Here is an 18,335-nt window from a genome sequence, read left to right on the forward strand (position 1 = left end):
TATATTTCAAAACCTCTTTTGAATAACCCCTACACTCAATAAAACATGATTTCATTTATTATTAAAAATATTTTGAAAAAAAAGATACTTTTCGGTATTCCTTTGTTGTCCGCCTCCGTAGTGTAATGGTCAGCACGCTCGGCTACCGTTCTGGAGGTCCCGGGTTTGATTCCCAAGGGGGGTAAAATAAATATAAGTGATATTTTCACTGTAATATTTATTTAATATTACTCTGGACTGGTACCTGAAGCGGAGGGCTGATCACCTTCCCTTCATGCGTAAACGATCTAGATAACACTGCGTTTACATGACGCAGTGCACCATTGTGCACCATTGGGTGCGGAAAAGGGTTTTATTATATTATATATTCCTTTGTTACTATTTCCAACTACGTTTGCCTCATAAATTTTTTCCTGATATTTCCCCGTTCGTTCTAAATGTCCATCTCAACACACCTCAATTTTTCTTAATTTCAACGATTTTTTCGTGCTTTTCTACGTCTTGCATTATTTTCTTATTTAATTATTCAAACATCTATCATACATGGTTTTTCCGCACATTTCTCTGAGAAACGCATATTGACAGCATTAAGTCTACATTCATCCTTTTTTAGCCAACTCCATGCTTTACTCCTCAACATTAGGGCTATAACTGATTTAATTGGTAATAATAAACTTTCTTTTAATAATTATTTTCTTCACCGTGATATCGACGTCTGTATAAAATTTATGAGTTACAAAAAAAATTCTACGATGAATTTAAACAAATTAAACACTCACCTATGACGTCATCGACGCATTGATGCACATCTTCTCTGTATAGGGGATGATGTTTGGGACAAGCGCATGCGCATTCCATCGTCTCCGACCTTCCTCCACACTCCCTTCTTGTGCATTCTGATCCTGTAATTAAAATTGTGTACTAGTACATCAATTATTTCTTATATGAAAAAAAAACACAGTAGAAGTAAACTTAACATTTCTGCTTATAATATATCTTATACTAGTTTTTTTATTGCTACATTTTGACATCTCAACATAAGAATATGGAAGTCCAGGTATTTACGGGGCTTATGACCTGTCCTAGGCTGGTTAAGTGACCACTTTACACATGTGTAATGTTCACCATTCTATCCATGAATGACAACCGCACTACGCATTTTTAGAACTCATATATATATATATATATATATATATATATATATATATATATATATATATATATATATATATATATATATATATATATATATATATATATATATATATATATATATATATATATATATATATATATATATATATATATATATATATATATATATATATATATATATATATATATATATATATTTATTTATGTATATATACATATATATATATATATATATATATATATATATATATATATATATATATATATATATATATATATATATATATATATATATATATATATATATATAAGTAGTGTAATGGTCAGCACGCTCGGCTACCGTTCTGGAGGTCCCGGGTTCGATTCCCAAGGGGGGTAAAATAAATATAAGTGATTTTTTCACTGTAATATTTATTCAATATTACCATGGACTGGTACCTGAAGCGGAGGGCTGATCACCCTTCCTTCATGTGTAAATGATCAAGATAACACTGCGTTTATATGACACAGTGCCCTATGCACCATTGGGGTGCGGATAAGGGTTTTAATTAATTAATTAATATATATATATATATATATATATATATATATATATATATATATATATATATATATATATATCTATATATATATATATATATATATCATAAATCTCATGACATGAGATTCATGTAGGTTTTTTTTCAGTGTACATATAAAATTTTAAACTAATAAAAGGGTTAATAGTGGTTAATTTAACCAAAAATAAAAGTTTATCAAAGGATGGAAGTTAAACGAGCTCTGCATGGCATATTACGTCATTAATGGTCGTTGTAATTACTACGCAGCATCAATCAATTGATGCCATCCTCAATAAAGTACACATCATTATCCTGAATCGATATCCTCAATAATTAGAGTCATTCTAAATTAAAGAACTATGTTATATGATACGGAGAAAAATCGTGGAACATTTTAAGGTCTCTGGCATAAAATTTTTAATTGATTAATAAAATAATAAAACCCTTATCTGCACCCCAATGGTGCATAGGGCACTGTGTCATATAAACGCAGTGTTATCTTGATCGTTTACACATGAAGGAAAGGTGATCAGCCCTCCGCTTCAGGTACCAGTCGATGTTTATATTGAATAAATATTACAGTGAAAAAATCACTTATATTTATTTTACCCCCCTTGGGAATCGAACCCGGGACCTCCAGAACGGTAGCCGAGCGTGCTGACCATTACACTACGTAGGCGGACATTAATTACTAATAATTAATTTGATTACTAATATTTTTACAATTTGTTTTATCTTTATAATTCTGTTAGTACTTTAAAACTCCAAATCGTCATAATATTGTATTAAACTATCGATCACTACAGACTGCAGTATTTTTTGCTTGCTCTTTAATAAAAATATATTAATGATTTTAGTTAATGTAACGAAATACACATTGAAATCATTAGATAACAACAAAATGGAGCAAAGGCAAAACAAAAGAATGGGTAAATGATCAACAGTTGATTAAATTATGAAAATTGGAAAATAGTTTATATTTTTAATTTTTTGTCTTTTTTGTGTGCATGTTAGGTTAAAATGTATAAAAAGAATAAAAATGTATGTAACAAAGAACTCCACATTTTTTTGAAAAATATGTTGTTTATCTTTCTTTTAAATAAATGTAAACAATTTTATGTAAATAAAAATAAAATAAAAAAACAAAAAAACAAAAAAAACAACAGCAATAAACAAACAAAAAAGTAGAAAAATTTCGTAAGATGTATGAAGCATATAATTTTGAGAGAATGGTGTACAACGCATTTTTTTGTCCAAATTTTTGGTTCATTAAATGTCCAAGATGTTGAATATCATCGCCTTGTGGACAGCATAATGGATAAAATTACCATAATGCTTGATAACGAAGAAAAATAGAAGACGAATTCAGCAATTATGCATAACAATTATGCAATTATGCATAACCAGAAGCATCTTTATTCTGTATTCGATAGTCATCTACAAGCTGTCATTTTGCAAATATATTGCGCTAAGATTGCCAAAGATCAATACATATTTATAAAAAATTGACAACGACATCATGTTTTTTTTATTTTCAAATAGTTTTAAACGTAATCCTGAATTGATTTGCAAAAAAAATAACATAGAAATAAAAACCACGTGGGGTGAGCAATAATAATTTAGAAGAAAATGGTGAGACACCAGTTCTATTAATTTAAATTCTACTACCGATTTTTTATATGAATTAACACCGGATCGAATGAATTCTCACAAAAATTACGATGCACCTATTTTCTTATAAAAATTATATATATAAGGATTGTACTCCTAAGACCTTTCAATAATTCGATATACCGATAAGCCACGTGTGGTCTGTTTTATGTGCATTCAATTACCCAGATGTTCCGCCTCAGTCGCCAAAATCATTTAATAATGTTAAATGATCACAGATATTTCGGAATTAATATATGTTTACTTAAAAAAACAGTCGACCCCACATGAATCATGTTTTTTTCAAACACAGATTTATGGCGATATAGTCAATGTTATTCATACATTATTAACCTTTAATTGACCCATTCCATTTATTTCTCGTAGTCGCAATTTATAATAGTAAGCACAAGTTCCTAGGAACAGGCATATTATTTTATAAAAACCAGAAAAATATTTTTTCAATGTATTGTACGATATATACCAACTGGTCTTTAAATCATGTTTGCATACCATATGCGCGATTCTGTTAATTAGTTAAAAAAATATAATTTAACGAGAACCCTACCTTTTTTAAACGATTTTTAAATCAATATTTTAAATATTATAAATGAAAATGCGATGGTTAGATGGTTCAAAATCTCAAATCTCCTCATTCACCAATTGCTTTAAATTTTTGGCACATTGTTGCATCGAAATACCCGCGTTTTTTGTACATATACCTGTGACAGGAAAAAAATACAGCTTATTTTTCCGTAATGGCAGCGCCATCTGTTAAACGTAACAGCAACACATGCAATACTTAGCATTGTAAGTGGCAGACAGCGTGCTTTTTGATACTGTTTAATGTGAATGTATTGTCGTGTCATAGGATTTAAAACAATATATTATTTCTTGAATGTTTTTCGCAAATACTTTGTGGCACATTTTATAAACTTTTATAAAAAAGTGGTTAAAACAAAGTTGTTTTTTTTAATAAAATTTAAAAATATAAATTATATTTATTACAAGCATTCTTAAATGAAACACTTCACAATTGAGTGCCTTCTACTTTTATATTTTCCATTATCCAGTCATCATTTTCCAGCCTGTGCCATAGCAAGACGTTCGCTTAGGAACCAAGCTATTAAAATGCGAAGCGAAAAATAAGGATTAATTTTTTTAATGGATTATCTAAAATAAATTTAATTTGTTCACTTCGTATTGAAAATTATTGTTTATTTTCCATTGTCTTGTTAAAAATAGTTGATTTTAATTCTAATCGGTGTTTTGATAATCACCTGTTTATTTTAATTTATCTACGTTTTTAAGTTCCCTGTAATATTGGAGTGAAAAATAATACGATATGAAACGTTGACAACACGACATCAGGACTAACGTTTATATTTGACGTTTATAAATTACATGATTTTCAATGTACTTCGTTAAATAATATCTTATTTCTATGTACGGTACATACTCGTTTGTCAGCAGGGGTCCATTTTGCGATAAAGAGATTTAAACACGTGCTTTAACAGGAAATATGATTTATTATTCGCAAATATGGTTAATTATAATAATACAAAACTACTCATTATGGAAGCGATATCAGTTTTTAATTTATGTTTTACTTGGTAAATACCACTTTTTTTAACAATCTATCGTGATACGTGTTTCCATGTTTCAACATCATTATAATACAAAGTTTGATAATGATACTGAATGGATCAAAACACGTGTAAAAATAAAAAAAATGTTAAATGTGGTATTTATAGTTAAATTAATTTTGAGGCTGATATCTCAGTCGTTCAAATTCAGTAGGCAAACAACTGCGCTAGAGGTTGGCCGTGCCAGCGCGAGCACTTTTTTTAAATGTCTATTAGAATTTTCTATTTTTTTAAAGAATATATACATAAAATATTTCTACCATTTTTAAACACCTTACCTTGACGTCACAATAGACCTAATATGGTCACAGTGACATAAGGGATGCAAGATCCCTTGTCCTCACAAAAAAAACACCTTACCTTTCAATTGCTCTTTTCTCTTCAAAACTGTATATTAATTTCGAATAAAAACAATAAAATCACTGTAATAAAAAATTCAATTACATATTTTTTTTTATTTATTTGATATAGATACAAAAGTTTTTTTTTTATAATTTCGTACATTTTCTAGATATTTCTACTTTACAATCTTTAAATTAATAATGCAGTTCTCTCTAATAAAGAGTCTAAGCTCTTATGCTTAGAGAGGGACTAACACTTATTATAAATTATTTATGTTTGTTAGTGGTAAAATTAATTTTTACTTTAGTTATTTTTAATTGTGTTTTTTTACTTCTTAGATACAATTATGCATACAATATAATCCAAATATTTTTTAGCATTTCAATGCCTTCAATTTTTTTATATCTGTAGGAAGGTTATTGAAGTTGGTTTCCTGGTTTACGTTACCTGGGTTTAGAGAAAATTAGTTAGCTATTTAACGAATAAGATGTTACCTTTAAACGAGAATTTGTCTCCGCCGTCTATCCTGGTGATATTGAACACTTCCGGGGTCTGCGCTGGTGCGGCTGCGCACCCCGCCGCGAGCAGGGCCCAGGCGAGGACCGCGACCCACGGCGGGGCGTGCCTGGCCTTCCGGGCCCTCATTGGGACGCGGGCCGCACCTTGGAGCGCTCTGGCTCGATGCGGTCAGGTGGCATGGCTAGTATCTGAAATTGAAAAAAAATACGTTAAATAAAATTCTTTCGAATTACATTCTTCTTCTTACACTTATCCGTACCGAATGGTGCATATGGCACTGCTTCGTATTGATGCAGTATTATCTAGATTGTTACTTACATGAAGGCAGGCGAATAATCTTCGTATTAGTATTAAGTTGACACTTGAGTGAAAAATCAATAATATTTATTTTAACCTCCCCTGGGAATCGAACCTGGGGGCTCCAGAACGATAGGCAAACGCTCTTATCATTACAGTACGAGGGCGGATGAGCATATTTTACTGATGATAAAAAAAAAAGTTTAATATTTCTATAACCTTCTGAATTTTCACCTTTTTTGAGAATTATTTAAAACGAAACACTTGTATTAGAGTAATGATTGAGTTTTATTTCACACGACTAGTTTCGAAAACTACAGATGTTTCCATCGATAGGTGATCACAAAAACAAACGACCAAAAAATATTTCAGGTAGGGGTGTGTGCGGTAAAAAATATAGAGGGGGCTAATAATTTATTTAGAATATTTATTTATAGGTTTTGGTCGGTTTATATTTGTAAAATTATCAGTTTCTAAATAATTTTTGATAATTTATAACAAACAGTGTGGCTGTGCGCAGCTGTGAACAGCTGTCTTTATACTATTCGTTATATGGTTTACGTTATTTTATTTTAAACGTTTTTTATACCACATATTATTAAAGAGGCCACATTTTTTCATGATCAAAGGTGAGTTACCTGATGTAAAATATTCCGCAATTGATTTTGCCGTTTTCCATTTTACACACCTCCACGGTGTTAAACTGTACAATTATTGCCTTAATAACCCATAAAATCTATTAAATTTTCCGCTTGTGTGATATTAAAGTACTGCAAAAAATCTCGACAAAATGTTGCGAGTAATAAAAAACATAATACGTTACATATGAATAATAAATCCAGATACCTACTTAAGGTAAAATATGGTGATTCTTAGAGATGTACTTAATCGATAAAGCTCATCTATTATTAATAATGTAATAATTTAGGCCTGAAAGCGTTAAATGCGAACCTGATTTGCAAGTAAATAACGGATCCTGTAAATAACTCCTTCGGGCCGAACTAAATACAACATTTCTTGTTCCCCTAATAACATCTTATTAATATGTTGGCCATTAATTATTTATTAATGTTCTCGTATTTTTTTTTATTCAACGATAAATGGTTTACAGAAGAGACAGAAGCCATGCTTAAATTCTGCAAAGATGTTTTAATTTAAATATTAAAATAAATTTCTATCGATAGTACATATTAATTTTTAGGATATTTTGCTGTCTGGATTTAATGTGATACTACCATACGAAATATTATTATGTAACGCATCGCTCTGATAACAACCATGAACAATGAATAACGATATGTTACAAAAACAGGAAAAAAATTATCAGATTCAAGCAAGTACATCTGAATACTTAATGCACGGGTAAGACAAAAACCTGTCATACCCGTGCATTGAGTGCAAAATCTTTCCTTATTTCTGGTGTAAGTTCCACTATTTCTAAAATTCAATTGTGACTCGATGCATTCCATATCATTATCAAACACTATACGATGCGGAATGCATCAAAACACGTGTTACAATAGACTTTAAGAAATAGTTGGACTTACTAAGTAAAATTCTAATAAAAAATTAATAGATTTTACCACAAAGTTACTGCTGAATCTATTAATGAAAATTGTATAATAATTATCACATAATAAGGGGACCTTTAGTATTTTGATGCCATTAGTGATTTTTTTACTAAACTCGAGATGTATTTATTTATATTAAATTAAAATTACTTTAAAAAATAATACGATTATAATTAATGATAATAAAAATACCGGTGATGTCCGTAACGACAAAAATTCATAATGAATGCATCGAAACGCATCTTAAATTCATTTTCAAAAAATGGGATATTTAACAAATAAAAGTTTAATTAAAAATGAATACATATTACAAGAAGGTGATTGCCGAATCAATTAAATTCACCAAATTCATTGTCAACAAAATAGCCTAAAAATCTCATATTAGATGTGTATAGGATCATTGTAAAGGGTGTATATATTTAATATAGACTATGGATAATATTTATTGAAATATAAAAATGAAACAAAAAATAGACGAATAAAGATAAACTTAAATATTTAACATACTTATGAAATTAAATAAGTAAAAAATTCAATAAGATAAGTCGACGAATTATGTTAAAGCTATTTTTTTCATAATTGCGATAATTTTTTGTAACCGGTTCGATACAAAACCCGTGAATTCAAATAGCGTACACTGTACGTTATGTGCGTTGTTGAACTCTTACGAATATTGTTGAATTTTATTGCATTAAAAAAAAGATGAGCGTATGTACTTTAGTAATAATGTAAACTTAAAGACTAACATTCAGAGCTATATGGTACGTGAAAGCTTCGGGCCGTTTACATGATGTATGGTGGTCGATTGTTAATCTATCACATAGATTGTGATATCTCTCTATACTATACTTCAGCAGCTCTATATAAGCGCAGCAGGCTTAAAAGCCTCTGGGGTAAGGAGCGGCAGGTGTTGGTTATATTCCTTTGTAATATTTATCTACATCTACTTCAACCTGCAGTATCTAGACACAAAGTATTCACTAAAAGTGTGACGATATTTCACAGTGATGTTGCAATTTTTTTCACTAAAAAATTAAAATACCACCAGGAGAACAGGTTTGAATCTGTGTTCATTAAAAAAATCATTCTTTGGTGCAACAAAAAAATCCGTTAAAAAAACTATGAATAATATTCAAGTTATGAATTTCTTTTGCGTCAAGTCCCGTGTTTTATATACTTGAGCATGAATTCCATGCAGAAGTTACTGATTCAACTGCGTAGTAAGGATAACTTTAAATTGACCTCTTGTCCTTTGTTTTAAATGTATATGGCCTTTTAAAACCACTAGATAATCTTTATCTTCTGAAAGTTAAAGTTACCGAAAAAAAATATGAAGACTTGTTTGTTTACCGCATAGTTAAATTAAAATTTTCAAAACTACAAAAATGAGATCAATACTGTATGGCAGCATAATTCCCTATTTCCAAAACTTAATAAAAACCATTGCATGAATCAGTTTTTTTTGTTTTTTTTTATAATGTAGGCACATACCTAAAATTTTGTTTTACATAGTTTTTGAAGATCAAATCAGGTAAGTGACGTCCCTCATTCTCCATACACTGAGAAATCCGATTTCTGACGTTTTTCATGACTCATAATGTAAAAGTTGGTTAAATCCAAAGCATATAGAGATATTTAGCATAAAGCAGTTAATCATTTATTTCTGTTCCTAGTTATACCCGTTGAATTATACTGCAATGTATCGCAAAGTATTGGTATGTATGTAAAATAAATTGCACTTTAAGTTACGACTCGTGCGGTATTAAACCGTAAGAAGGGAGTCATTTTAAACAAGGGGATAATTATGATATCTTATTTATCTTGAATATGTATCGTTATGTAAATGTCAATATATTTACAAAAAACAGGAATTGGACGCTATATGAACTGCAGGGAGTCACAGATTTTTTAATCTGAAGAATAATTGAGAGATTAATTGATATTTAGGTGTACCATTAAATGGCGATATATAGTAATGCAGTGGAATGAAGCCGATGAGAGCTATTGTCATCACACTTCGAGAGTCAGAGACTTTTGATGTCTATTTGTGATTGTGTGTGCTGCATATAGTTTGTAATATATAATACTTATCACTCATTGTTTTGTGAAAGCTTCTCTCCAATTCACAACAAAGTAAAACTTAGATTAGTTTTATTCATTTATTTATTGTTTATAGAGTTTGTAATTTTTAAAGATGTTAATTTGAGTATTTACAGAAAAATACGTTATTTTCACCACGAATCACGAGAGTACCTGCAACAAAATATTAACCGCCTTTTTTCTGAGCTTTTTTCTAACCGACCAAAATGTATAATCATAATGTTGTACTAAGTTTACGGGTTACAAATATGCTTATATAATAAAACGAGTTTTAAATCTCAAATAGAGACACAGATTTTACAGAGTTTTTACTATTTTTTTAAGCTTAAAGGTTTTGGTGGTGACCTTCGGGATATCCACGAGGCGACCCCGGAGGCGGTTGACTGGCTGATAAAAATGGAATCTGGACTCTTATCCCATAAGATGCAACTCATATGGGTGGAAAAAAAACGAAGGCATACGATTAAAAAAAAAAAGAAATTGCAAGTTCAATGCTAGTGAATTCTTAAAAAAAACAACAACAAATACGATGCATGTTTCATCTGAATTCGAGATATCTATAATAAAATAATATAAAAGGGCCATATTAGACTTCCCTCTTAAGCAGTTGAGTATTTAGTTGCCTTGTAACAACTTGAATACAAGATGTTAAGACCCGGCGCAGTAATTACAGTCCTGGGACTCGAATCCCACTACACACTTTGTACACGACCATTAAACGCACGTTGTTTTATTCTGATTGAAGAGATAATGAAACCACCATTGATGACGGATGCTGCGAGTATTCCGAAACTCTAATATATTTATATGGTGATATATGGAATTGTGTCTCAGTTTATGTACAAGCATTTTACTCGTCTTAATAAAAAATGGTTACTTAAACAAAGGTCAAGTAATATTTTAAGAGTTCACTAACACTTTTTTAACTTTATTTTTGTTTTAAATAGACCAGCCCCCTTACCCTATTACTACTTTCTTACATACATGAATTATCATGAAATAGGGGAAAATATCAACCATGTAATGTTTGAAGAAAATCAATAATTGATTCTGCAGTCACTTTGTGTTACCATATATTTATCTATTTCAAAATTAAAATTTAGTAAATATCGACATATTTATATGCGCTCACCATAAAAAACTTATAACAATGATAACAGTAATGATACAAAAGTGATGTTGACAACTGTTTCGATGCACTCAACATGACGGTGTTTGATAATTATGTTGACATGTCGCTCACTCCTTTCAAGAACGTTACTTGATTTTTCAGGAGAACATTTTTAAAGTTTAAAAATATAAAATAATGTATAAAAAATAAATATCAAGCCACTTACTGAACTTTTTACTGTGAAACAGATCTTTTAAGGTAAAACCTGAGGGTTTTTTCTCCATTTGAAAAATATTAAATATATTTAAAAAAATAATTAAACAATACCTTTTATTCAAAATGCAAAAACAACACTTTCTGTCCTGTAGCGGGTAAATATTAATATAAAAATATGCCGCATTCGCTAGGATATAGTACATTTTTTGGGCATTCTGAAAACATGCACAACTGAAAATTGACGATTTTTTATTTATGAGGTTCTTGAAAGGAGTGAGCGATGTATTTATATACACTTGAAATCACGGACTAATGACAATGACGCAATAATGATGTCGACACGTATTTCGATGCACTCAACAGTACGGTGTTTGAGAATGAAGTTGACAAGTATTTACACGTATATGCACTCCACATCACTGACTAATGAAAATGATACAATAATGATGTTGACACGTGTTTCGATGCACTCAACATTAGGGTGTATAATAATTATGCTGAGTGCATCAAAACATTTGTCCAATTGATATGACGATTAAAGTCTTTGTCAGATTTAATTTGATGTACCTTCGTATTAAAAAAAATCAGGAAATAATAATTGAAAATATTTCTCGTATCATCAAATCAATTTAAATTACGTATGTATTTATATTGTATCGCATGTATTTTAAATTACGTACAAAACAATTATATTATTTTTTTACATCTCATCGAAGATGAAGAAGAATTTAGAAGTCTGGGCATTTACGGGGCTGACGACCGTCATAGGTTGGTTTAAGCGATCAATTTACACGCGTGTAACATTCACCAATTCTACCCATTATTGAAAATAATATGAAAAATTACTCCTTTCATTGGAGATAATTGGAGATTTGTAAACAAGTATTTGCACACACTCAAAATGTTGTTAATACAACAAAACCCTGTTTTTCTTTGAAGTTTTAGTTGATAATGCACAAATATGCGAATATCTTGAATGTTTATTCTCTTGTTAGGTCTGAAGTAATGAGAATGCGTACTGCCCAGAAGTGGGCAGAACTCATCCAACAGATAAGTGTCCGCTCGCCGACAGACGGATAAGGGTCTCGGCAAGCTATTTGCATGACAACAATTAAGGATCCGCGAAAGGAAATCTTTTAACCCTTTGAAAACAGTTTTCAACAAATATTTTATGCAACTAGAATGAATAATGGCTTAAAATTATGTTTAAAAAATTAAAAGAATATGGCTTAATTAAACAAGAATTATTCTTTAGCCTCCAATAACGGTTATAATATAACGTTCATAGATAAAATGTTTAAAAGGAAATTAATAATAATATGACTAAGGAACGTTTTTACTCAGCATGCAACAAAGAATCAAAAAATAATTATGTTATAAAATTTTATATACTGGATTAATAATTAAACAAATTTCTTAACTATTACCCTCTCATATCTAACCCGCGCATTATGCTAATAACAATTAAGGTAAAATTCTTGAAAACTCAAAATCAAAACATTTTGGATAGAATAGGTGTACATGAAATTTATTTTGGAGATTGTTCTTAAAAATATATTAGCCAAACTGCGAGAAATCTAAAAATAAGAATCAAAGAACATCGCCGTGGACTTAAACGTTCTTACTAATAATTATTTTTCAGAATTCGCGAATCATACAATAGAAACTGACTACTCATTTGACTAAAATACACTTAAATTATTACACTCAGTTTCAAATATAGTTCAAGTCATAAACCACGCAACGCGTTGCTGTAGTTCAGTCTGGTTCAATGAAGAAAAAAAACTGATAGCATAGTCGCTAATTTCTTATGTATATCATTTCAAAATGCTTGTAGGCATTTGTTTAGTTTTTTATCTGTTGTATTTAGTTTGTTTAGTAAGAATATTTAAGTCTGGGTAAACTTTTGTTTAGGTTTTAAACATATAATATTAATAGTTGCCGGTGATTATGCTAACTTTAAATAATACCGAGTATTTAATTAAAAAATAAATTAAATAAATATAACATTTCTTGTGTTAATTTTAAACTTGTGAATACGGTACGAATAGGTTAAGAGGATAGTATCATATCCACCATTGAAATATCATTGCTTGATAACTGTCAACCCCACATTTGTTCGAGAAGGAATCATACAGACATAATATATGTATTGTGCACGGATTAGATCTATGTATGTCTGGTATCAAAACATTTATTACATATTTTTATCAGCAATTATTATATTTTAAATCATGAGTTATTATGTGAATATAAATCTTTGAATTTGTAATTAAGGCTAAGATTGTCGAAACTAAAGATAATATATATTATTTCACTAATACCTATTGTGAATGTATCTTAAACGAAAAGCCATTTAGAAGCTTTTGTTTACATAAAGAAGAACTTATACAGAAGTAAAGTTTTAAAAAAATATTTACAAAACAGCAGTCAGGGTATTTACAGGGCTTACGACCTACCGAAAGCTGGTTAAGTGATGACTTAACGTTCGTGAAACATTCATCATTCTACCCGTAATTGACATCCACATTACTCAAATTTTCAGAACTCGCTTCATATATCATATATTTCATGACGCGTCAAACATGGGTAAAATGTTGAATATTGCACGTATGTAAATTAATCACATAACCAGCCCTGCAAATATTTATTGAATATATTACAAATATTGATTTTCAAAAATTATCTTTAATTATTATTTTAATTCTAATTTGCGATTACAAAGTTTTCAAGCGTTTACATAACAATATCCATCGAAACTTATATTTGCTGATACTCGTACTTGACCCAAACGGAACAACGTCAATTTATCGTAATATTCATACATGGAAACGGAGCTTTTAATCTGACCACAACCTTGAAGCGGCTCGTAAATACTGCTGACTATTATTATCCGGTACATTTACCGTGCCTCTAACTACCAACAGGTACGACAACTCCACTTTATGCAATTAGCAAACAAGCTTACGTAACATGAAACCACGGTTTGAATAAAAGCTTTTATTTTCAAAGCTTTCCTTTTTAAAATAAGGAACATAAACTCTAATTCTATGGTATTTACTATTGTACTAAAATTGTGTAACTCAAAAAATAGTAATCGTTTAAATATTATTATAAAAATAATATTAAATTATACATTTAGCGTTACAAATGGCTGAAATCACTTTAAGCGTAAAAAATATTTAAAAAAATGTATCCCCATATTGAAGCTTTACCTCTTCTACTACCATCACGCCGTTTCTCTGCAGGGGTAGGCAGGGTGGATGGAATGCCACACACCTCTGTTCTGCTCTCCTAGCTTCCTTCACGTCCATACATCTAGTCATACATGCCCTCCGATTACGTAGACCTTCAAGAAAAATCTGAAGTTTCAAGATAGTTCGTAAACGACAAAACGATACCTAGTAAATTTCATTTAAATTTAGAAAATTTTCCATAAGGACTTTCAAAGGGTGTATTTATCCAAACTGTGCAAATATTTGTTTTGATTAGATTTCTTTGGACGTGACGAAAATAACCTAATTGTCAAATTGCACCCCACAGGAATATATTGTCAGAAATAAAAAAAACAACTAAAATAAAACAAATTGTTATTGTTTTCAAATCAAACTGTTTTCTTTATTATATTAATAATATTTCAATACACTCAACCCAACATGATAAAGATCTAAATCTGAATCTTCGTGGCCATCCACATATCAAAGAAAGTATAATGCATCTCGAAACAGTTTAAGGCATATTACGATGTACTATCTATTGAACAAATTAAGTTTCGAAAATATAAACATAAAATAAACCGTAACTGCTATCAATTTTAATAAACTGTAATCTCCTTAAAATAAACGACTTGATTAATCAAATTCACAATTCTGACGCAATTGGTTTTGGGCCCTATTAGTGATGAGGCTTGTTGGACAGAGGGATTTATTATAGGGCTAGGAACGATTACTAGTGATAGAAATATGTTGTAATTACACAGGCCGACAACAGAAGCTTCGGAACCACCCGGTATCTCGTAAATAAGACTTAGTTATAAATATCTTCCGTAGGATTAATAGTGGTTATTTTTTTAAATTTCACTCGATTCTTAGAGCAATCGTTAGAATTTTATATCAGAGACATAAATTCAAGCAGGGCTGAGAAAATAATTGATTTTTTTGCTATGAACATGGAAATACAAAGATTAATGACTCACGTTTGATTATAAAAAAATAAGAGCGTGGATATTGCATTAAAATGATTATAAAATTAAATAAGATGTAGTAGGTGCACCATTTTTGTATCATTGGCAGATAAAGGTTTAGCACGTACTTTTAATTAAGGGCTTTAGAAGAGAAAATAATTTGCATTAAATAAATTACTTCGTACTTAATCGATTTCATTTTTTATTTAAACACGATAAATTCATTTATTTTTAAAGCTATTTTTGTTTATTATTAAGATCTTTATTATATTATGATTTATCATAAAAAAATTAAGTACAAAAACATATTCCTTGTAGACGATACCTAATAATTTCATTCATTAAAAGAGTAATGTAACATTTTAATGTGTCTAAATAATTGTACAAAAATCTGGGTTTTCTCTATTTATGACTTTTTTTCTGACATATCAACAAAGATGCAGAAGGATATGGAATTCTGAGTATTTACAATTTAAAATTGTGAATGTTACATATCGCTCACTCCTTTCAAGAACGTCATAAATCAAAAATCTAATCTTTATCTATTAAATGGTTAGATAATGATCACAAATTTAACCACAGTAACGTAGAAATCCTAAAAATAATCAATACGAAAAGCCATAAACTGCAGCATTTTGAAACAATAGAAATTCATAAGAATATAAATAACAATAAACCCATAATTAACAATATGACAATGACTAAAGCCTCCCGCCTTTTGTCTATGTTCCCTCTGATAGAAATAAAAATAAAAAATAAAAATTAAATTAATAAATAAAAATAAGAAACAGCTACTACCCCCTCTTCAACCTTCAACGTCCCAAGGACCCAACTCTAAAATTTAGAATTAGCTTCACATACGGTGTTTGAAAATGATGCGGAATGCATCGAAACACGTGTCACAGTAGATTTTAAGAAATAGTGGTATTTACTAAGTAAAACATTAATTAAAAATGGATAGATTTTACCACAAAGTGACTGCCGAATCAATTAATGAAATATTTATTCATGTTATTTTTTGACATCTCATCAAAGATGAAGAAAAATATGGAAGTCTGGGCATTTACGGGGCTTACGACCGTCATAGGCTGGTTTAAGTGATCACTTTACACACGTGTAACTTTCACCAATTCTACCCATTAATGACAACCACACTACTCAAATTCTTGGAAGTTCTATATATATGAACCAATTTAGAAACCTTGTTCATGAATCACTAGAACTTCATCTTTGATGAGATGTCAAAAAATAATATGAAAATAACTCCTGTAATTGGAGATAATCCAGATTTTGTGAACAAGTATTTGGACACACTCAAAATGTTGTAAATATTTATTCGCCAAATTCCAATATTCTGTGCGGACAACACGTGCGGCTTCTCACACAGCTGGTCGCAAACTGACATTGTATATTAGAGAGTACACCCTTAATACGTTCTGCTGGTATGCGCTTGATAAAAAGCATAAGTAACAAAATTAAGCTTTAAAATATTACTTTAATGTACAAAAAATACGTAGGAATTTCTGGATTTGAATAGTTTGGCAACCGTTCGCAGATCTCGGTATCAAAACATGCCCATAAAAATGTAATCGTATAATTCTTCCGATAAAATCAAACCTCCCCGAATTGTTTACAGCAACACATTTTCGCGACCTGCCGCCAGTGAATGACTGTATATTTTAAAGTAAAACAACATATCTCGTAATTAAAATGTCGTTAAATCAATTGGCCGCAGCTTAACACAGCTTCACATTGGATTAAATATATCCCGGGAAGATTGCAAGATATAGTTTAGTACAGGGTCATCGAAAAATAATGCCAATATTTAAAAAAATTACAATTCCAAAACCCTTTTTGTTAAATGAGTAATTCTGTCACTGAACGCTAATTAATTTTTGTCAGTTTTGTATGATAGAGCTTTATTTCATTACCTTTGCGAAGTACGCGGTGTATTGAACGCACGTTTTCCCAATGACTGGATTGGTAGAGGAGCCTTCATTGTTTGGCCTCCAAGAAGTTGTTTGGATTTATTTTCTGAGGGAACATTAAAAACATTGTGTATGCAGAAAATTTTCTGAATTTGGACCACCTGTGCGAGCAAATGTCATCCGCTATCTTCACAGTTACTCTCCACATACAGGCCATGCCTTTGTGGGTTCTTTTTTTGTATTTATATTTTAAACATATTTTTTGTATTTGTATTTTATATCATGTTTTAAAGTGCAAAATATTTTTTTTAAAAAAGAAAAATGATTGCACGTACGTGGCGAAAACTTGACTACAGACTAGGATTCTACAGAACAACAAACAGTGCACACATCAACAACAACAAAAAATCGCACATTTTAAGATCAAACTCATCGAATTATCTTCACTGTTTTTTTAATAATAGTTATTTTCAATGTTGGCATTATTTTTCGATGACCCTGTAGTTGAATAGCCTGTAAAACGTTACAGAGAGGATCGTTTTGTCGTAATGAAATAACATAAGGATCTTATCTAAATACTTTTTTTGATTACAAATACCGATGGCATCTCGTATGAAGGGTTTAATTTAAACCGAAAATATACAAAACGTATGCCAGAGAATAATTGAATATTCTGGCAAAAAAATCTATGATTACTTTTAATCCTGCTATTTTCATCATCAATTGATCGTATTTTTCACTTTTAAATATTAAGAAGGCAAAAATAAATCTATATGACAATTCAATTGTCTTGCGGTTCTATTTGTATCTGTTTTCATTTGGTTTCTATCTGTTTTCATATATTGTATTATTATGTAGATTACTGCTCAACAATATTATATTTAGCAAAGGAAGGAAATTTAAATAAATTAGAAATTTTACAAAATAAAGCGATGAGAAAAGTTCTTAAGAAAAATAAATATTATAATGTAGAAAAAATGAGAGAAGAACTAAACTGGTTACATATAAAAAAGAGATTATAATTTAATTTGCTGATATTTATACATAATTTTTTTAA

The 18,335-nt window shown here is 30.0% G+C and overlaps 1 protein-coding gene across 1 annotated transcript in view; it reads right to left on the minus strand.

The window, feature by feature from the left end:
• LOC148301730 (uncharacterized) overlaps window positions 1–18,335 on the minus strand; it is a 129,914-nt gene that overhangs the window by 35,472 nt on the left and 76,107 nt on the right. Inside the window, exons 3-4 of the mRNA XM_088272807.1 lie at window positions 5,848–6,060; window positions 780–902 (exon numbers count right to left, since the gene is read on the minus strand). Coding sequence (XP_088128933.1) covers window positions 780–902; window positions 5,848–5,998 — 274 coding nt within the window. The 5' untranslated portion in view covers window positions 5,999–6,060. The remainder of the gene's footprint in view (window positions 1–779; window positions 903–5,847; window positions 6,061–18,335) is intronic.

The sequence above is a fragment of the Brachycentrus maculatus genome, unplaced genomic scaffold (genome assembly GCF_059751285.1).
Source record: "Brachycentrus maculatus isolate JH-2025_06_01 unplaced genomic scaffold, ASM5975128v1 h1tg000527l, whole genome shotgun sequence".
Taxonomy (NCBI): Eukaryota; Metazoa; Arthropoda; class Insecta; order Trichoptera; family Brachycentridae; genus Brachycentrus; species Brachycentrus maculatus.